The following is a 23,550-nucleotide window of genomic DNA, read 5'->3' as shown; positions in this document are numbered from 1 at the left end:
TAGAAGAATGATTTTATTAAACTTCCATTTTTAGTTTAGCTTGCTTGGGGTTGGTGGTAGGTTTTTGTTGGGGTTTGGGGTTTTTGTTTGTTTTGTTTTATTTTTTTAAGTTCTGAAGTTGACTTGAGCTACATTGAAAATGTTAAGTTAAAACCAAGGTATTTCCTCTATGTGGATGTTCAGTGGTTTTCACCATTAAATTTGAAAGTACATTACAGGAAAATATTATTTAAGGCAAAATAAGGAAAATTACTTGGTCTCCCTCAACCTACAGTCATTCACAGTCAGGAACAAGAACAGAACTGTGTCTCCCAAGCTCCAAATCCGATAATGCACCCACCAGAGCTTGCAGCCTCTATTCTCTTTCCCAGCTTATTAGGATTCACAAAATTGGCTTTGAAAACACTCCAAAACACAGCACCTCACATTCAGCATAGCGCTTGCCAAAACACATTTATGGTGAAATTGATCTAGAAGTTCCAGAAGTTTTGCCACTGACTTCAATTCTATGATACGCCTTACCTACGTTTAACTTATTTCCCTCAGCCAAAATCCCAGCAACTATCCCAGCAGTAAGGTTACATATGTTGATTTTGTACTTTATAAGACTTCTAAAATCTTAAGTATAATAAAAAAACATAGCACAGCTTCCTCAAACTGAGACCTCATCTTCCAAGTTCAAGTTCAACACAAAATTAATTTTCTGAAAAAATCTACAAGTAGCAAATGGGTTAGAAATATTTTTTTAAAGGAAGCTTAAAAATTCAGCTCCTGTAGGAGCCTTCTTTGCCTCACAGTATTTCTTTAAATGGGTTATATCAAAGAAGATTATTTATTTTGACACAGTATCGTCATCATTGCTTTTTTTTTCTCTCTTTTAAAATATGCTTGTGTCTGTATTATCATATTAAAGAATGCAAAATGTAAGAAATTCCATCATCAACTCTAAGTGCAAAATACACAGCAGCTCTCCATTCCCAGGGGAGTTCATTACACAGCCTAGAATTCAGTCTTGTGAAAGCGCTGCCCTCCCACACAAATAAGCATTACCCAACTCAGAATAGCAATTAGCATCACTAATATGTTCGCTGACGCAGAGGCAACAACGAAATCCTGTTGCAGATATCATTTTCAATTTCTTAATTTCCTTTTATGATTGGCAACACTTCAAAATCATGAGCATGTCACCACTCCATAGATCGATCACCCAGGATGAGGCCAAGCCACTTGAGCACTTTACTTTGGACCCTGCCATTCCCTCCTGGCAAGACAGCATCAACTTCTGGCCAGATGCATCAAACACTGTAGAAAAGGCCAGAAGAATGAATATTAATGACTGCCCTCTATCCACTGACAGCAGGAGATCATCTATCTGTGTCACTAAGCCACTGCAGCTTCATGTCCTGGCCTGAATCCAGACTGTGCTGGAACTAGAGTAACAGTTTAAATTAGACGAGTTTGAAGTTGGCCTGTGGCAGATGGAGCAATACACCCAAAAGTCCCAATAAATGGGGAAGGCTCAGCTTGCTTTCTTCTCTTATATTAATTGCTGCTGGCAGTGGTTGCTGCTTCAAACTATGTCTCCTGAAGGATGATAAAGCCTGGATACAGGGACACTAACACAGGAAGTTGTGTGAAGACTCATTATTATCAGTGTATAAACAAAAGGAAAACAATGTCTTTTCAATCAGCACAGTGACAGCTCTGTCACAAACACCATTTTCAAACTTTTACATGTGTTTTCATTTCCATATGAGCCAGCAAGAAACACTGCTACACATAAGAAGCTGTAGAATTATGTAAAATTCTAAATAAAATTTTTTAAAAAGACACACACAGGCCCTTGGAAGTTAGTCTGCTCTGAATATACTAACACTTTATATTTCTCTTGCATACTTCTAGGTTAAATTCTGCCATCAACAGTCTCCCCAGTATTTTAAACCAAAAAAACCCCCTTTAGATTCTGACTGACAGTCATTTCCAATTAAGAGCCTCCAGCTCCAATATTTCTTATTCATTGCCTTGCATTTTCTACAACTAAATATCCTTCCAGTTTTATTATTCTGCTCCTCAGTGAATTCAGTGGCTTGTCTCCCTCATTTGTTTGTCAGAACATACTTGTTTTCCGTTTCAAAATTCTTAATGACAATATAAAATTAATATTCAGGATCTCCACTTGTGGCTTTCTATATATTTGCTTCCTAAACAATCCACTGCCATTTTCTTTCAATCTATTCCTTACCTATCTTACAATTTTAGCAATCTTCATTAGCCTCAGTTTCTATAGTCAAAGTCCAGAAGTGTGAGACCTACCACTACTCCTGTGTCAAAAAAGACTGTATTCCTTTTACATTCAAACTCCTACCAAAATGGTTGAACTCGGAGGAAATGCCATTCCTCATCTATACTGCCGACTGTGTTCCTCAGTCCTTCTGATTCCATTAGCTATTTCCCTTAATTGATCCAAATCTATCATTTTGGAAAGAGAACCTGCATTACTGATCTATTTTTACATCTCCTCATTACAATCATAATGTTCTAAGTTTAAAACACAGCCTTTTCATCAATGACCTAAACTTATCTTCTACAATCAAGATTTTTTTTTTTCCCTCAATATTAAAATACTGTGTTACTAGCCCGCTGTTTAGTAAGTAAATGTTTCTCATGTATCTCTTACTACGTTCTGAAGCACCTGGATTTGTCACTGGTCAAAATCCTCCACCAATTCTCCACCCTCAAAAGAGGGTAGAACTCGACTTCCGATTAAGTTTCATCATTGTAAGGTGTCTACTTTAGGGTGAAATTAATAGTTCCCTCGGCTTTAATAACTGTGTAGGCTAAACTCTTATTATATCAATGGAGATCTAGACACTCAACTTGCATTAGTATGTTCATAGTAACAACTCTGATCAGATTGAGTATCTGCAGCAGATTCAGCAGTAACCCAGAAGTTTACCTTAATAATCCTGTAGCGATTTTTTAAAAACTTGAACTCCGTAACATTTTTTCATCCTTCAGCTATTATGAATATCAAATGTTATCCCTCAAACTTTATTTTGCATCTTTCCTAAACAAGGAATGCTTTCCGATACTCATGCTACAGTCAAGAAAGTTATTCTAGCATATCTGCTACACCAACGTCTAATTTCATGAGAAATTAGAAGGTTACCAATATCCAGCTTCACGTCCTGAATCACTTGTTCAAGCTACTGCTACCCTGACTTGATACTAGTATGGAAAAAAAAAGCAATTTTCTTGTCTTATTGATCACCTCGTATCACAATGAAAGGGCTATGCTTAATTTTGATATTCAAAGAATCATAGAATCATTTACATTGCAAAAGACCTTTAAGATCATCGAGTCCAACCGTTAACCTAACACGGTTTAGTGGTGGACTTGACAATGTCCCTAAGTGCCACATTTACACATCTAGTCTTTTAAATACCTCCAGGTATTGATGAATTGATATTCATCAATTTATCCTGCTTATTTGTGAACACAGAACTTCATTTCCACAAAATTCATGAAGGTGGTATTCCCTGCATTTGCACAAGTTACCACTGCAGGGTAACAGATACCCCACAGCTTATACACGTCTCCATAATCTTTACTACTCATCAGTCTCCTCCACTGTTCTCTCATTCAACACGATATTCTTTTTCCTTGTTTCTGCTTGCCACCACTCTCCTTTAAACTCAATGCAAGTTTCCCTTTTCATTTGCTCCCCTTGACAATCCAAGGTCCAGAGAAATTTTTTTTGTGACTGTCATGACCCTGAAAATCATCAAAATTGAGGCAGTGAATCTGCAGATGACATTTACTACAGAAATCTTCAGAATGTCCCAAACTACAGTAACAAACAATGCAAGTTTTCATATCCAAAAGGTACCAAGACACAGGCAGGAAGAGAGAGATATGACCAGACTTCCCACCTTACAATATTCTAAATTAACTCGGCTGAGAAAGCTAATATAGCAGCTACTTTTTAGAGGTCAATGAGAGGACAGAAATGCATCTGCAGTCAAAAAAACCCAGCAAACAAATCATTAGGTCACATAACTAATAGGATGGTGCATAATACAGAAATAACATTGCATCATTATAGAATTTATTGGTATTCCCTCACCTGGGATACTATGTGCATGAGCATTAACAGGGAAGTCAGTTTCTGCATAAAGGAGATAACAGTAATACCATAGAGCATGAAAAAATGCCTAAGTAGTTGGAAACTGGTATCATTTCTCCTAATAAAGTATCCTAGTTTAGACTGAGTTCAAGCTTCAGTTTTTCTTGTTTCATAAATCAAGGATAAAGATGCCTTTAATTAATTTAACAGATGGCAAATTCAAAACCAATGTTCAAAACCAAAACACACTTTCTATCTAAACATTATCAGATTGTGAAACTCTGCAACAGAGCTGGTAAAACCAAGAATTTAGCAAGGTTAAAAAACACTATCCAGTTACAGTGTTTTTCTTGACTGCCTTCCAGGGTTTTAATTAAAACATAGTGCTGTGGGGATTTTGTTTCTTTATTTCTAAAAGGATATTAAAACTTATGGGTTAAATTTGAAGTCGCCTTGTTATCATTACTTGACCTCCAACAAAGGGTAAATTAATCTACAACTACTATATACTGAAGAGTTCTTACAGTGCATTATGACATATCTGGTGTAAAACAAAGGAAGAATTAACTAGCTAGAAAACATATGACCCAGTAACAGAATCTGGATACTAACAGATTTATTTTAAATATGAGATTCTCTTTGTTCCACCCAAATTTTAATGATACTAAGTGGTTAAGTACATATTAAAGTATATTTCTACATTAGAGGGAGAAACACTATTGGAAAACAACTGTACAGTATGATGTTCTGATTACTTTTTCTGAAAGCTGTAAGATTAATGGAACAAATTATATCTCAAGTTTGACTGAACTACTGAATTCTCTTATAATTTATTATTATTATTTATTGCAGATATTGAGCTTCAAGTTTGCTTGAACTTGCTTGACTCCATCCCTCATCCACAAATTTTAGTCTCAAAGTATCTTGGAGATTTAGAAGGGAATTCATGCCTGGAGCAATGGGCTCAAAAAAAAAAAAAAAAAAAAAAAAAAGCAAAGCAAAGCAACAGTTACACAATGGTATAAGAAAGAAAAAACAAATTAATTTAGCATGAGATGACAAGTAGTTACATTCCTTCTTTCCCCAAGAAGAGAACCGTAACATCTCTCATGGAGGCCCGTAACATAGCAGTCAAGAAAAGAGTATCACAGCTTTGAAAAAAAGGAGGTTCCCTTAACTTTGGACTGATTTACGCCAGAACCTATGCTAGGTCAATTCTGTCTACAGCACAGGCACAAGCCACAGAAGAGCACAACTGCCATTTGTGCTCACAGATCAGCTCCAAGGAAAAGGGCTGCCCTAGATATTTGTGTAGTTAAATTTTACAAATCGACTGCCATTCTTCCCTGAATAAGCTTAAGTCATTACACTTCATGGATGCGCCTGTAATCCCCCCAAGAGAACCAGCAGCACAGGACATGCTGTTCCACTATTAAAAGTGGTCTGGGAGAGAGGAAAATAAATAAATAAATAAACCAGTAATCACTGATACTTGTCGCTTGAACATCAGGTACACACGCAGGCACACCATTTATCTTCATCTAATTAGAACATTTTAGGACTACAGTTGAATACTCTCAGATTAGTATTCATAGCACAAGTTACATAATAAGCATTTTAATGCATTAACTATTTATAAATAAACAAAAGAGCTTGCTTAGAAGACAATCTGTCCAAATATTCAAATAGTTATATATGAATAATTAGTTAAGTGGTACTTTTCAAAGAGCTCAGAAATGCGACCGTAAAACTTTGTGAGCTGTCAAAAGGCTTCAAAACTGTGAAGCATCAAGCCTGCTACTTCACAAAATGTACCTTCTGTATGGTATCATATCAGCAGTGCTCCTTAACAAGTTAAGAAAGGGACACAAAAACAACAGCTTCATTCTACCACTTCTTTTCAGTCTTTCAGTCTTGACAATGTTGCAGGTACATATAAATGAGAAACCACACCCTTCAGTAAGAGTGCCTTCCTTGGCCGTTTGAGTCAGTCTGGATCCAGACTGAGGATGACATGTTCTGTCACACCTATTTATTCATTTATTCTTCCACATTGAGTCAAATTAAAATCAGACTTTGGGAGAGGTGAGAAGAAGCAAAGTGATACGGATGTGCCTTTGTAATAAATAAATACATAAATACACCAGCAGCACCACACACCCCCCTCACCCCCCCCCCCCCCCCCAAAAAAAAACCCACCCCAAACCACCCACTCAAAATGCAGCATTAAGATTAAAAACAGTTTCAACCTAGCCCAACAGACCTGGTCTATAATATACATCCCTACTTGAAATAATACTGCCTTCTGGGAACTTAGGAGTAACAATATTTATACCCAATAGTTCCAGATATTAGTCTAACTCCTTACGACACTCTGTGCTGCCTCGTTTGACCTACAGTCTCTCAATCAAGAGAGACCTCTCCCGGTTCATAATCGATATAGTTAAACAGAACCAATGAGTTAGCCAGGGACACCCATGAGGCTGGCTATCAAAATCTGACAACTCATTTTCTGCTGTCAGTCTGTGAACCAAAGTCTAGGCATGCTCCCATTCATTGTACAATAGGTAAAAAAGGAGAAAAAGATGACATGCCCTTTGACAACATGTCAACAGGTGGAAATGATGGGGCCACCTTGTGCTAGACCTTCTTCACCCTGAGCTAGAGTGTCTTTACCTTGAGATAGGGGATACGCTAAATATGCAGAAAGTGCCTTTCATCTTACCTCAGCTTAAAGGGGTTTTTTTGCACCCTCAAATAAAAAGTAAGCATGCAATATTCATGGGTTCTAATGCTGTGGGAAACTGGCTGGTATCAATCTTGTAATCCTAAATTTATTGCCCAACACAACTAGAAGGGATAATTATTAAGATATAGAGTGAACAAAGACTTACATCTGAGCTACTAAAACCTCAACTTTCTAGTCTCAAAACACATCATTCCTGCCTCCCCATCCCATCCTCTCTTCCCCTCCTACCTAAACACATGAAATAAAACAATGAATTGAGCATCTGCTTTTTCAGAAAATTAAGAGAAATGCTGTTTAGAGTGGTTAACATCTATGAATTGCTCTTCTCAGCAATTATCAGAAAGGTAGTTTATACATTATAATCCAGAATCATATGTGACCATTACATACTTTTGCAGAAGCTTGACATTATGTTATCATTACACACTTAAAAGCTAAACTGCAGGTTCCTAACAACTGATCACTACTGTAGTCTATAAAAGCTATTTATAGCTTTTAATCTTGACTGGAGGGGGAGGAAAAGCTTTATTACTACCATTTCAATAACTTTCACAACTTCAATTTCCAGCCAAAATGTATGCCATCTCCAATTATTATTCAAAATAAAGCCCACATGGAAATAAATCCTATGTGGATTCCAGGCTGAACCTAAACCAAGGTTCTTCCAGTTGTAGAACTATAGAACTAGTTTAAAAATGGACGAGCTTATTTTCTCTTAAAGAACTTGTTAAAATAGTTATAAAGAAGGACCATGAGGGACTATGCCATGTAAACAAAATCTGCATTTCCCACCCAAAGACCTTAAAAACGTAACATGCAACAAAACAGTGCAGAGTTAGGAATAGGGGAATAACAACAGTCACTTTACCCTTTTAGGTTTTTGTTCCAAGTCTTCTCTTTAAACACCATCCCATTTTGACAGTTTCATGGGAATAATAGGAAAACGCTTACAACTACTACTTTGAGATATTCAATGACAATAATAACAAGAGTAGCTGTCCTACACACACGAACAATGTATAATTACCACTCCACAGTTGAGGTTTTGCCCATTCCTGATAGTTACATAAGCACATGATTTGAATAAAGCTCATTTGACTTGGAATCAAAACACTTGAATTAAGCCCACTTGTTCATAAAACTTGTCACTCCTATAAAAAAAACTGATTTGGTCCTGAAAAGTCCATTTAGTACATGTTCAAACCCTGAATATTTCAGTCCTTTAAAATTTCAGACCACAGAAACGTGCCCCAACCACAGAGGAAGGGATACACAGCATTACCAACCAACGGTGCAAAACTGATAAATATTTGTCTATTTCTTAAGATAAGTGGGAAGAAGAGGAAGGGAAAGGAAAGGAAAGAAAGGTGTGGTTTAAAAGCACTCAGATGATTCTCCTGCAGGTTCTTCAAGCTATCCTATCAGGAGGCAAATGCTCCTTCCTGACCCCAAGACCATAATCCTGTATAACTCTAAACATGACTAAATGACAGGACACTCAAAACACAATATATAATAATTCACTTATTCACTAGACACCTAGGGTCAGAAAGTAGGGTGTCCAGAAAGGGGTTATTCATACCTTGAAAAAGGTCTTTACTCACAAATGCTTTCTAGCGATTAACAGCCCTAAACTTTCCTGTTAGCACCATTTCCGAAGCCATCTGTCCAATCTCACCATCCAACATTTTTGTCCCTCTCCTCTAAATTAGGAAAGAATCCACAATTGTGTAAACCTCCACTTCGGGCATTTTCCACTACTGGGCATAAAATTCCACATCCATGAGAATCTGGACATGTCATTTGTACCAATCTGAAAATTAATCTATGGCTTCTATTTCATTCCCAACAGAGTCTCCTTCAGGTTCAACTCCACATTAATATCTTTGCTCCCAGGAGACAATCTTTCCATTCTCTAGATCTGCTTTCATGACAAGCCAGTCTCTTGTTCTTAATAATGAGTTCTCAAGTGCATAGATGTGTTTTAATTGGTTTAGTCCTACTCTCCAATCTTCTCTGTCCTTTGTTCACATTATTATCCCAACTTTCTCTCTAACCTCCTCCTGTCTCTCATGGATAATAGTTTTTTCATGAACCCATTCAACTATCTCTTCTTTAATCCTTCACAGACAGGCTACCATTTTTCTTCCTTGCCACCTAATTTTGGGCTGCTTAATTTCTAAAACAAAAAATCTGTTTCTCAGTTTTCTCCATTTTTTTAGAGCTGTTCTTTAGCAATCATCACCTTTTCACAAGTTACTCTTGTCACAAATGACTTCTGGATAACTTTTTCATATTATGAATCTGCAATTTCTCAGTTATGAATGTAAGATTCATCATGTAAAGGAAGGGGAAAGAATAGGAAAGGGGGAAGAATAGGAAGAAGGGGGAAGAATAGGAAGAATAGGAAAGGGGAAAGAATAGGAAAGGAAGGGGAAGGAATAGGGAAAGAAAAAAGTATTTAGCTATGCAAATTCAGGGAAAAACTTTTACCTTGTCTTCATTACATTTTAACAACATGCATGAAAACTTACCTTAAAACACACCCAGTAGACTTCTTTCAAGTAATGGTCACAAATACGTTTCTGAAGAAGCTGCAACTATTGATAATTTTAAAGTTCTTAACAAAAACAGGTATTTTCTTCAATTTGTACAAAAAGCTAAACTAAAGAAACCTTGGAAGCTATCACAAGTTTGATAATACAGTAAGTATTGGATAAATCAAAATTATTTGATTAATAAACATAATCCAAAAATTTGGCCACTAGTTTTATCATATAGTTACGTGTAGATTTACTGTTTTTATTTTGTATTATGATACCAACAAAATGAGAAGTATTTAGGCAACAGGCCTTTTTTCTAAAATGTAATTTGCTAATCATGAAAAAAAAAACAAACTTAGAGATGTTCCTATTTTGTTACAAACACCTTTTAGACAATTAGCAGCAATTCTCAAAGAGCTGCTTTACATTCAGTATCTACTGGTTCGCATTTAGATATCTGCAAGCCATCAAATTTGCATGAATATTTTTCAAATATAATAGCCTTTGGCAAGAACTACCTGTTCTGCATTTTTTTAAATTGCTGCCTTACCATAATTGAACAGCCATATTATTATGATCATATTTCTTTTTTTTTTTTTTAAACTGCATGTGTACAGATGTGAAAAATAAAAAGGTACTCACATAAATGTAGGAAAATAACTTACACCCCTTAATAGCTTGCATTTAGTTCAGGTCACATTTTACCATTATAAAACCTAGTCCTGTTTGATTATATTAATTTGAATTATTCCACAGACATTTTAAAGCTTTTTATTATTCTTAGTGGTAACAGCCTTTTTTTCAAAACTGGTGTCTCATTACTTTATCAACCCTACTCCTGTCTGAACATTCAGCTCCACTCATTAGAACAAACATCTGCTACAAAGAGTATTAATGAGATACATATCAAGGGATACAGCTAGCCGCTAACCACCTGGGTTAATCACTTTACAGTACAAAGTTGATAACAGAGTCATACTGTATGCCTTGAACATACTCTTTCAATTATCTTATTCAGATAGCAACTATTATTTTGGAAACACAGCACTACAAAATTGGAGGTATTTGTAAAGCTGTACATACCTTGTAGCTACTGTTAACATACAACATACATTCCACCTCAACAAAGCCAAAAGGCACGATTTTAGTAGAGAAATTTGCCCTTTGGATTTCTGTGCCTTATGAATAGATTAGTATTAGAATTCTTTTTAAGACACCAGAGGTTTGACAACTGTTCCAATAAATAGACAGGAAAAAATTCACACCAAACCAGTCAGAATAGCTGCAGACTTGAGTGATTTTTTTTTTTTAAATTATAATAATAATTTAAAGCAATATGATTTTATAGGTGTTTTTCCCCAGAATGGAGTTACATATAATATTTGCATACATACAAATAGCTGGCACAAAGAAATTATTTTTCCGAAGAGAACCAATGTTAAATGAGCTTCAACGCTCTTTAAATTAAAAGTTCGTTTGTCTAAACCTGAGATGCAAGCGTACACATCTTTACACGTAGGCATTTATGAACAGGAGGGGAGAAGTATTTGTTCATACTGCATTTTCCTCTGGAGTGAACATGCTCCGGAAGGAAAGCTGGAGCGAGAACAAGGAGGTGTGCGTTCCCAATGCTCACGGAACAAGGGCTCTGGAAACCAGGCACAGAACAACCAAGACCACGGTGTAGGCACAAATGCTGCAAATCAGGACAGACTAAGCAAGAGTAAGTCAAAAGATTTTGAACTCAGGACTCCAAGAGAATGGAAAAGTATGAGTTTTGACCCAAACCAGACTCAGAACCCACATATTTACAAAAGTGTGTAAGATACTTCTCCAGTAAATTTCAAAAAAATGTATAGAATCACTGTTAAATAACTTAACTAACCAATTTCACATTATTTAGCCAATGTAAGATGATAAGTAATGCTCTTTCATTCAGAGAAATACTTTTTTTTGAAGTTATGGGTAGAAAAATATAATACTAAAGAAGCAAGAAAACATACACTGTTCTACCACTAAAAAACAAACAAACGAACAAAAAACCCACCAACACCACAGCTCTTAAACCAGAAGGGTGAAAGTTCAGCTGCCGTTGAAATCTAGGAATAGCAAAAGCCTTTGGAGAAAAGTAAAAGCCCTCAATGAAATTACTGACACTACATGTCAGTTAAGACAATCTACAAACAAAGGCTTCAACCATGAAACCTCTAGTGAAAACTAATACTGCAGGAATAAAATGCAGGTATTTAACAATGGTGAAATTTAAGAGGTTTGGCTAAGTTGAGCAAATATTGCTATTAACTGAGATGAGACATTTTAATTAAGTGAGAAGGTACAATATAAAGTTATTAGTTAAGCATCTGCTTTTCTCTAAGTCCAATCACGTCGATGAAACAGCAGTACTTTTTTAAGCAAAAAGAGAGAATTAAAGAAAAAAGTATGCAAGCCAAATAATATTGTAATAACCAAACACTAGACTGCTGCATCTAAAGAACACTTTAACAAAATAGCTTCAGAGATATTTGATGATGGGGGCTTCGTCTCCAGATTAAGTAAGCAGGGGCTCCATAAATGGATCTCTACTAACTGATGTCTTAATATTAAATTCAGGAAGGTCACGCCTGTCAACACAAGCATTCAGAATAATTAATGAAATCTGTTTAATTGCATATGGAGTCTGGATCGTTGGAGAACAACAAAATAATTAGAATCATGTCCAATGTAAAAACTGCCATAGTCATTTTTCATTGTTTATTAGGGTAGCCATCATGCACAGTGTCTAAATGTCCAAATAATAGCTCAAGGTTTCGTCTTTAATCTCTCTTTCACGACATTCCTTCAGCTGAATTTCATTAACACTGGATCTTTGTAGCACCATATTCTTCTCTGAATATGCCTATCAGTCTGTGTATCTCCATAAACAACTACAAGTCATTATGTTTTGAGAAAATTTAGAAGAACTATTTAGTTCCCTCAGTTTTATTCTTCATCCATGTTGTCACCATTCTGGAACTCTAAAAACACAGGATAGACTGTCCAAAATACTGAAACGCCCTACAAGAAATTACATGTGCACTACTTGCTTTCACAAAAGACAGTCTTCCAGGTGCAATACTATTTTTCTATATAATTATTCTAGTATTCAGAATGTATGCATCCTGTACATTTTAGTAAGAAAATAAGAATATTCCATAAGACTTCAATTTCCCAATGAATAACATAAGGTATCACAAAGAAAGACTCTCCATATTGAAAATACAAACAAAAAAAGAAATGCAGAAGAATAGCTTACAACCCTATGGAATAGCACTAATTGTAATTTTACAGCATTTTAGTATTTGTTCTAAGATATACCAATCTGTATTAGCTAACGACCCATGGGTTTAAACACATTCTTCAGTGGCAACGCACACTACAGACACTGCAGATGAAGCAATCTTTTCATTTAATATCAAATAGCCTTCTGTAAAGAAATTATTTTAAAAACAGAATTATTTTCTGCTATTACTACTTCTTGAAGAAATAGGCTTAAGTTATAGTAAAACATTTCTATAAACTGTCTTTAATACATACTAAAACTTATTTAGTATCAAAACTTTACTTTGTTGTCTCAGCATGCGAAGGGAGAATGCTTTCCATTGCACTGCTAAAACAAAACTTTTTGTTTATATCTGTACACAAAACCAGTATTTTAACTTCACCAGTCTGAAAACAAAAATTCTTACCTCCTGCTTTTGAAACCATCCATTTCACCCACACAACTGATGTTTTCTAACTTGTACACATGTGAACACTGAATTCTTTTGCTAGTCTAAAGCACCATGCACAAATGAGCGTAACAGGCCTCCTCTTACCATGTGTACATTCATTGCATTTGCACTTTTTCTGATCAAGTCAAAGCAGGTTAAAAATCTATTCATTTGCTTTAAGTGAATAAAAACCAAAGTATTCCACTTAGCACAGATTACAATTGCTTAAATACTACCATATATAAAGAATATATTTTAGAAACAAAAATCAAGCTACTGAAATGAATGTGTCACACAATTTAAATTCTTTCTGTTACTAAGACACTACTGACTATGGTGTAAAAAATTACATTAATAGTTACCTTAAGATAGCACCCACAACAAAAAGGAAGATTGTGATCTGAATGCTTTGGGCAGCATAGGTTAAAACCACTTCCACTAGTATGTGGGATTCTTGGGTTTAGTTTTCAAACCAGAAATACTGAAGAAAAACAGAAGGTTAGAGTACCAGTCCCCATTGACGATGATTTCAAAACCTCAAGAAAATGGTTGTCATTTCAAAAGTGTTCCAACGTATTAAAAATAACCAGTCCTATGAAAGTATGATTTTGGAGATTTGGAATTCTACTCAAGAAAGATTTGTTTGTATGAAAAGCCACAGCCCTGTTTCCTTGTACTTTGCAAGAGCACAAGGAAATGGGGCACCCAACATTTGGGGGTTTATTTCAACACGAATAGTGCATACTTTCTATACCTCATCCCAGCTGCTGGGTGTAGAGGCAAGACACCCTGTGTGACATGACTTCTTCACACGAGACAAAGCAATGAAAGGATACTCGATGATACCAGATGCACATGTTCAGACAACTGCGTTTCATGCAGTCAAGACTAATCTATAAACAGTTACAATCAGAGAAAAAAGTGTTTTGCCGTTCTGTGTTTGATGATGTATGGCGTTTCTCCTACTTTGAAATGCTAACATGAGAATACTGGTGATATTAAATACAAGGACGCATTTCAAACCAGAAATAACAACACTGAAGAGTTTCAACACATCAATCCAATCAGGTTGTAGCTTGTTATAAAAAAAAGTCACCCCTACAATGAATGTAAGAGAACTGGTATGGGAAGATGAAACTATTAACTCTTTAGCTGACCAGAACTACAAGTTTGAACAAAGGATCACAGTATGAATGGAAAAACCCTGTGAAATTTCTAATATTACCCAGCTTCTGGAGGATCGACTAGAAGTTTTAATTTAGCTTTTATAAACTAATTCTTTAGCTTAACAAACTCTTACTGTTAGATCTAAGATTATCTAAGACCTTGGTGGCAAGTCTTGGCTGACAGACAGGCAAGGGTTATGGAAAGAATAAAAGTACATGCAGTTAACAGTCCATCTGCAGAACAACTGCTAAAAAGAAACTTGGCTACAAACTTCAGCAAATGTCAGGTACCAAGACAGCAAAAAAAATTAATCTCTGGAGTCAGTTTTGTTGTTAGAATATGCTTTGTCCTTTGTACAAGAGAATTCACTTTCCTCAGAAAACAAAAACCATCTACTCAATTTACCAGGTGTTTCTTTTTCATTTAAAATGAACGTACCGAGTGCCGTCTGCTTTCCAGCTAACTTTGTATGGCTTCTGCTCCAAAAATTTAATATTTTGCTTGTCCATGGAAACAGGCTGAGCTCCAGGGAATCCAGACCTAAAAAAAAGAACCATGTTTATTAATGTTCTGCAATAAACAGTCACACAAGGCAATGCATTTTCTACATTAGACTGAAGTCACACCCTGTACCAGACTTGCTGCAAGGTTAACTTTGAGTTAGAACATCCTCTCAATAAGGTATTTTGCAAAAGGAATCAAATGCCTATCTGACAAGAACAAGGGTATTTATGACAAAACACTAAATTAATGGAACTTCAAAGTTTTAACTTTGGAGGAAGAGATATTTGAATTCAAAATTACAAGCACTAGAAGAACTATAAGCATCAGCAAGTTAGGAAGACTGTGAGCAGCTCCCTAGACCATCAGCTTTGGAAAGGAGTTCAGAATCTGGTACATTAAAATCAACATTCTCATTAACACTGGACACAAATCCAAGTTGGCTATAAAAACGAGTATTATTCCTCAATACTGGAATGTAATAGCAGTTGTATAAGTAAGTCTACTGCTTAAGCAAGCAATAAATTTTACACAAATACCTGGCCTAGACTACGTTTGGAATTTGTTCAGCAACAATTAATCTGAAAACATTTTGTTATCTCAATGGAAAAGCAGTTCCAGAACCTTGTTTCTCAGTATCAACAGTTGATTATTCCATTTCATAGTACAACGCAAGATCCTCATCTGTTTCACTGTTGAGTGTTTTTGAGGCTTTTTTTAAACAATCCATCCAAAAATAGTCACCTTTTTTCATTTTTACAATAAGCTGTTTCCTTCTGCAAAACTAGAAACAATTATTTCTAGACAGTATAAATAAACAAGTTTTAAATGTTTTCATACCCTTCCCATCCACAGAACTGCTGACATTTTTGCTGTATTCCTCCTAACTTTGGTTGTGTTGTCACCTGGGTCACACATTTAACTGTTATTCCTTCCAAGAAAATTGCACCCTGAATAAAAAAAATTTAAAATTAGTATTTAAGCCTTCATAAAAGTAGATCAGAACATGTCAATACAAGAATAAGTCTGTTTTTACAACTCAAGCAATACTAGCTTAAATATGCCTCCTTAAAGATTTACCCCCAAATACCAAGATATATCAGCTGAGCTTTGCCAATAAACTCACTAGTGAGTCATATTATGAACCCAGGAACTGAGTTATTTACGGGGGGTGGAAATAAAATAATAATTAAAAAAATGAAAGTAGGTAAATGGTAAGGGATAGCACTGTTTAGTTAGTACTCTCAAGTTCCCACGTCAAGCTACAGCATCAGTCTGACTCACTATTTTTCATTTGTAACTAAAATGTTTTTATTTAAAAAGAAAGTACACTAGTATCAAGTATTTAATAGTAAATTGGTCACATGGAATTTGCAGGGATCAAATTAATCACCCTTAGTATACAAAATTTGTGGATGAGGATCTGAACCTAAACAGTATTGTAAGCCTGGAGCAAATCACTGTACATTAAAGGTCACAAAACTCTTTCTGGCAGAAGTCTTTGTGACACCACTTTTAAGTGTATCAAAAAGTATGGCCTCAAAATAAGTAAACTGGAAACTGAGAACAGAATTGACCTATGATGTGTTAAATTAAAAAATTTTTAATACATAAATAGCATATCTAGACCAACAATTCCATGGTTTCCTTGATTCATGGAAAGTAAGAGCTGCTCACTAACTGTAGAGATTTAACGTGAGATAAACATAAGTAGCTTGCTAATTAGTGAACTAAAGTCATTGGAAAACATCTTTAGACACAGCATTTTTGGTGGGTTTTTTTAAACAAAAATCTCAGCAGATGAAGACATTAATTCCTACTTTTCTCCCTCCAAATCTCTAAGATGCATGTTTTTAATTAAATATGTTCATTTCATCAGACCTAGCTGGTAATTCCAGTACAAGAAGTTCAATTACATGGATTTCACCTCCACCCGGGTGATCTACCACGTTATACGTCTCAAAACTGAAAACTTACACTGTAGGGAAAACAGCTGAAAGAATGAATGTACTTATGCAGCAGCAAAGTTAGAGGGTTCTCAGTTGATGTAAGACAAACTTCTTAACAAAAGAGAAAACAACAGCTGATTTGTAACAAAGTATCTGTGTAAAAATATACTTGCATAATTTTATTCTCAATCTAAACCAGGTTACTAAAGTGGAAGTGCCACCCTGAATGCCACAGAATCTCTAAGTAGAGATCAATAAAAGAATACTGAAAATAAAACTCCAAAATAACTTGTGTATTCTGGAGAAGGTTTGATGACGAGTGGAATAGAAACAAATTCTGTGCAACAGAACACATTAAAGCCATCAGGTGTACAAAGCTACATAATTAAAGATTTCTAAAGAGATCACAAATCAACCAGACTTATTTCAACAGCATCTCAAATAATTCTCAATGCAGACTAAGAAGATCAAAGCATGAAGTTTCACCTGTTGAGCTATGAATCCTGCAAATGAAGATACAAGTATTTCATGTCTGTTCTCCAAAATGTTTTAAACTTGCCCTAAAAACAAATCTAGCTGCATACTACTGATGAAAGGAGCCTTTTTGCTCCCTCCCCTTTCCACACACTGTGGCACTGATCTGTACTATTATTGAGCAAGTCTAGGAACTAAGTTGGCAAAAATAACATCATAAATAATTAATTTTCTGCCAAACTAGTATCCTAAACTAGCTCACCACAGGATGAGTCAGCACTAGTGCCAGCACAAGGGAAGCAGAAGGAACACAAGGAGTGCTGGGAAAGCAGGACCACAGCTTTCAGTACAGCCTGCATTTAGTTAAGATTGGCTCAGCTGCATCAGCAAATCGTGTTCTGAGAACAGTACCTCCTAAAGAAATACACTAGTTCATAACCTTAGTAACCTTAAGCTCCACAGACTTTCAGCGCATCACTTATCCCATATTACTTATGTGGGCACCAGCAGGTGCAACAGCACACAGGTGACTGGGCGAGGGGAGCAGACAGCTACACATGCCTGGCCAGCATGTTGTCTGAAGTCTGAGTAAGTGGTTAAGAGCACCACGAAATAAAGGAAGATGGTTGTGCCTTGCTTCTCAGAATAATGGCAGAGTGTGATGGCAGTATGACTTCTAAGATTAAAGCAAAATGCAGGCAACAGGAAAGATCTTCCAGAAAAGAAAAAGTCATAAACGTGAAACTGGTGCCTGCATTTGAAAGTGTCTCTTGCAGATTATCTACATTGAGTATATTCATTGGCTAAGGCACAGCACTACAACAAGATGAGTCACTTGGGCTTAGGTAACTCAGCGTTCCAGGTTTCACGAGGACATTTCCTTGGATAAGGTGCCAAAACTGAGCCAGATCCACACAGTTTCTGCGCCATTGCTGAACCCCCCCATGGAAAGAGGACACTGGAGAACATGGTGCAGAGATGCCAGAGAACTCAGCTCACCAGAAGCACCTCAGCTCCTCAGCACTGCTACTAAGCCAAGAGTTATAAGCCCTAATGGATCCAAGGTAACTACATGCACCGAGTATCTATACCCTGCACAACCTTCACATCATCTGTACTAATCAAGCTCTCCCCACCTGCCACTGTCTCCCTCCACCCATCACTTCAGCTGAAGAAGTGGTAATGTGTATCACCTTGTGTTGGTTCAGATCCTAAACACCATCTGGAGGAGTGGGTGAGTGGGAAAGGCCCAAATACACACCTCCCTGGCCCTAGTGGCTATCACCAAGCCTGGGTGACAGTCATCTTCAGCTACTCAGACTTGATCAAGTGCCAGTATGCCCATAGACTGCCTTCCAGAGGACAAGAAACATTCCAAAACATATCAGGAAGAGAGAAAGTCCCCATCTCCTACAAGGGAGGAAGGGAGAGCCAGGGAGTTACAGTGATCAGCTTAGATTTACTACCTATAAATACAGGATCAAATTACAAGAACTGCCTCTAAGCATGTACAAGCAAAAAAGATAAAATTATACTGACTGGCACTCAGTAACAACGGTGTTCAACTAATCATTTGGTTTTGGTGATGAAACAGGCTTCACAGAATTGGGAGAAGCAAGAAATATAGCATTATTTGATGCTGGCTTTTGTCTTGGCTTGTCTTTTGTTTGCTTGCCTTTTTCTCAGAGGAACTCGGAAAACATGGGGTAGATGTAACTTCTATAAAACAGAAGACAAACCTGTTTCAAAACCAGGTTCAGAGGAGTTAAGTGTTTCACTAACAAAATGGAAGAATATATTGAGGAGGATCTGTGGGATCTGCTTTAGGTATAAAAGAATTAATTTGTTTTCCCTAAATTTCCTATTAGCATATTCTTATTATTGTGACATCTGTGAATTTAGTAACAGGGATACAGACTGTGATGGCAGCTTAAGAATTCAGTGTTATCCTTAATTTTAAAAATGGGCTGAAAAAAAACACTGTGCAATTCAGTATAAACAGAGTTCTACACTTAATAAGGAATAAGCAATTATACAAACACACACTGGTAGATAATTAGAGAAAAAGATATGGAGGCAGCAAAAGTCCAAAAGCTGAATTAGTAGTGTTCTGTCTTGTAAAAGGCAGTTCTATTGAGATGTATAAACAGAAGCATTAAGACATGTCAAATTAATTCCTCCCTATTAAGCACTAGGATGATCCCAACTATAGGCTTGTGTTCAATCATAGGAACCACTATCTCAGAAAAATGTGAATCATCATGACAGAATACAAAGAATGACAAGAATGGTCAGAAGTATAAAAAAAATATGGGCTATAGAGAAAAAGTGAACAAATTGGCATTTCATGTGGAGAAAGAGAAGGCTAAAAGGAAATTATACCTATATTCAGGTACATAAAATGCTGTTGCAAAACCAGAAAAAAAAAATCTTTTTCCCATATCCATCAAGAACACTAAGTACAGGGGTTAAACTTTGGCAAAAAGAAGTAGGTTAGGCAGAAAAAAAATAAAGTCACTAATAGAATCAATGTACTTTGATAGTTAAGCAATAAATATTATCCTTGCTAACTATGTCAGCCATTAGGTTTAATGGTTTCCCTGTCTCGCAAATGACCACAAGATACCTGCACTCAAAATCATGAAGAAAATCATTAACAGCTACCACCTCTTCCAGACTGTTTGAGATGTAATCATCCATTTCACAAGCACTATGTATGATACCCTGTAATGCAACTTACATGGGACTAGAACAGGTTGCATTCCTTAATAAACAGTAAAAGATCCCATTGACCCATGAAAAGTTTGAAGATTCTGGCTCAGAATTATAACTTCTTGTCCTATTTGCAAAATCAAGTATTTTTCTCCTGAAGGGAGATTCTAAGAATCAGTTAATAACGTTGCTTCGATGCTACAATCATTACTGACAAAATCAAAACATGTTTGGATTTCCTGGGTAGCATCTGAGACTACAGCAAACAGATTTGCTGTTACCCGTCAGCTACATTCGGGTGACGACAAAGGAAACTGTAATGGCATTATGGTCTAACAGTTCCCACAGTTTCTGTAGTGTACAAAAGAAAGGCTGTCTAAGACTTTTTGACACCAAAATACGGAAGTTTTTGTGCAAGGTGTTGCAGTAAAGTTTGTCACATCCAAGATGGAATTTCTGAAATGGACAGCACACTCGCTTCACTTCACAGGTTAGCTGGGCAGTTGCTTCCGACTATTCACTATCCTAGTGAGATGTCTGGGAGTTGTCTCCTCCTCTACCCCTAAAATTTTCTTCTGTTCCCACAAAGATTTGGGTCAAAATGAAAACATTTCACACCACCACCACAGCCATCTCCAGTTTGACACTGTCTACCCCTAGGTGTTTAGAGAAAAAGTCAAACTAGAAGGCTGAAAACATCTGCTGCAGGAAATCAACATAATGCTGAAAACTTAGCCCTTTAGACAGTAAAATAAGATAATCTGAGCAAGAGGTATTTACCTGATAATCATTCCCCCCGTAGATCGCATATTTACAAGGAATCACAAATAGACTGTATCCATCTCTACTGAGTTAAGAAGCAGTCCAATCTGCCAGCCAAGAACCATGGTAAAGCATTCTCCCCGTTCCTCCTCTTCATGTCAAAGAATGTTCCTCCAGAGCTGCAAAACTGAATTATACGAATATGCATATTAACTAGATGATTCTTTCTTTCATAAATTCTCTAACTCATAATTAACTTTTAGTTATTAATATGCTTATTCGTATAATTTAGCTTCCAGCTTTCAAAAAAACTATGGTGGCAGGTAAGAAAAAGCCTGGGAAGCCAGTATCATGATTCCTGCTAAACAGTTTAGTTTTATACTTGCTGAAAAAAGGCTGTCATTGGACCTCACCAGCACACCTCATTTGCTAATGCATCAAAAAAAACCAGTTTTGAGATTCCAGCCCAAATAAACTTTTTAGGTATCAATGTTTTACTGCAAGGCTAATGAAGGTAATGGCTATATCTCTGAATATATTTTTACTATGGATTTTTACTGCGTGGGCAACTTTTTACTCCAGCTGATGGATTATTTGAAAGTTTTCAAAGTTCACCGTGCTTCTTTGGACTAGATTTTCTATTCCCTTCAGGCTAATTTCTTCCACACTCCATCTGTAAACCACGTTGAGCAGCTGCAGTAACAACAAAATGCATTTTTGAAGCATGTTTCATATGAGGATTTCCAAGTGTTTGCAAACAAACACACCTCAGCACACAAGTAAAATAATTCAGTATTATGCAAAAAGAACTGAATCTATTTTTGCACTCAGCAACATTCTCCCCTACTTTATCTGCAGATAAAATTAGAATCAAGAACTTGGAAAGAACTGAGCCATTAGTCTTCAGATGATACAAGTATATTCTTTGTATTTGAGTATTAGTTCTGTACTATGGCAACTACAGTAACTTATTTCACCAGAATTATGCAGATGTATGTCAAAATAATCACAGTAAATGATCAGCCATATTTCTTATCATTATATAGTTAAAACAGCTTTGAACAAAATATAATTTCAAAGCTGCCTTAGGGTTTTTAAGCTCTTATTGCTTTTTGCTAATCCAATTCTCAATCCTCCAGAATTTCCAAAAGTAAGAATATTTACCAAAATGAACACTGAATTAAAAAAATTCTGAATTTCATCTACACAGCTACAAAAAATAAGTAAAAACTGTTTACAAACACTCCCCCATAACATCTCACCTCTAAAGATAGAGTGAATAATTAAAAAGCGTTTTACTATCTCAACTCAAAAAAATAATAGTTATATTAGAAAATTTTTAAGTCATATTTACAACTGGAATAGTTGAAGTGTTGAATGTTAAAGTTCAAGGTTCATGTAGGAAACATAAGAAAGCTTACAATGAATCTACCAGTTTTTCTTGGTTAGAGATAATACTACTAGTCCTCATTTGCAAGAGCACTGACACTTGTGTAGCATGTATTATGTAGTAACTGTTGACAATGAGTTAATGAAATTAAGTTTAGCAATCAGAATATTAAGGTCTTAATCAAAAATACCAGTTTTAGGCGTTCTTTTCTCCTTTTGCCAAAGGAAGAGCTTGACGATCCAGGTTCTGATTCTTGGCCTCCTGTTTTACCATTATCATCCTCCTCCTCTTCATCTTCTTCAAAGCACCATTCTGGTAGCTCAGGTGGTGGCGGTGCATCATCTTCATCTCCATAACGACGAAATAATTCCTTCAAATAGTCACCTTTATAAATACCTGGTGGTCTAGCCTGAGCAAAAGTAGCCACAGCAGCCTCAATACTGTCAAATAAAAATTGAAAATTACTCTGGATCCTTAATTTACATGTTTTAGTCATGTTATGCCTTATCAAACATAAGACTTATTGGGACTGAGAATTAAAACAAAATCCAAACTAGTAATTGCAAAAACATTTTATTATATTTGAAACATCATACTTAGATCAGCCTGGCAACAGTTGCTCTTGCACAAGATTCTGCATATTTATGTAGGCACTGCGTATGTTCTCCAAAGTAACTGCAGCTTGCACTGCTTCATCTCCTTACTGTAGCTAACAGTGGTCTGCTGGTCACCTAAATAAACTTTTATTATTGCTACAGAAAAGGAATGGGTAACACATAGATAAGTACTTAAGGACTGAATGAAGACAAAGAAGACCAAAGAAAAGGATGAACAAATTTAATTAAGAAAAATACAAGTGTTGAAATTCAAATATGGCTACATTTTTCCCCCTAAGAATTAGCTTTCCTTTCATTAGAGGTTTTGCCATCACACTGGGAAGAAGCACCCTAATCTTTTGAAATTACTTCTCTTTCCAGAAGTTTCTCATTAAAAACTGTAATTCATAAGCCTTTTAGTATGCAGCTAACAGTTAAGTGCTTTAATAAACTGGAGACTGGATCACAAAAAAAAAAAAAAAAGAGAAACCAAAACTTACAACCATGCACCTTTACTAGCCAGCTGGAAAGCACTCCAAAATATACAACAGAGAAGCACTGCACAAGAATTTTATTTTTGCTATTTTCATAGATCCTATGAAAATGTTTAACAGGGAACACTGGACATAATTCTCTCCTCGAATTATAATGGCTGTGTGGAGCAGTAACGCTCCACAGATCAACATTTAGAAATCTTGCTAAATAAAACTGAGGAGAAATCCCAAAAGGTACATGCCCCTGTTAGGCTTCTTGACAAGCACACATCCTAAAGGTTGGAACAAAAGCACATATTACATGCTGTGAAAAGACTTTTTTGTCAGATAATATAGC

The 23,550-nt window shown here is 36.1% G+C and overlaps 1 protein-coding gene across 1 annotated transcript in view; it reads right to left on the bottom strand.

Moving 5' to 3' along the window:
- Window positions 1–23,550, bottom strand: part of RNGTT (RNA guanylyltransferase and 5'-phosphatase) — a 202,787-nt gene that overhangs the window by 156,554 nt on the left and 22,683 nt on the right. The window contains exons 6-8 of the mRNA XM_074819582.1: window positions 22,314–22,563; window positions 15,677–15,786; window positions 14,774–14,875 (exon numbers count right to left, since the gene is read on the bottom strand). Coding sequence (XP_074675683.1) covers window positions 14,774–14,875; window positions 15,677–15,786; window positions 22,314–22,563 — 462 coding nt within the window. The remainder of the gene's footprint in view (window positions 1–14,773; window positions 14,876–15,676; window positions 15,787–22,313; window positions 22,564–23,550) is intronic.

Source organism: Strix aluco, chromosome 3, assembly GCF_031877795.1.
Source record: "Strix aluco isolate bStrAlu1 chromosome 3, bStrAlu1.hap1, whole genome shotgun sequence".
In the NCBI taxonomy this organism is placed as follows: Eukaryota; Metazoa; Chordata; class Aves; order Strigiformes; family Strigidae; genus Strix; species Strix aluco.
Note: the sequence above shows the minus strand (reverse complement) of the source record. Positions and strands in the feature narration are given on the sequence as shown.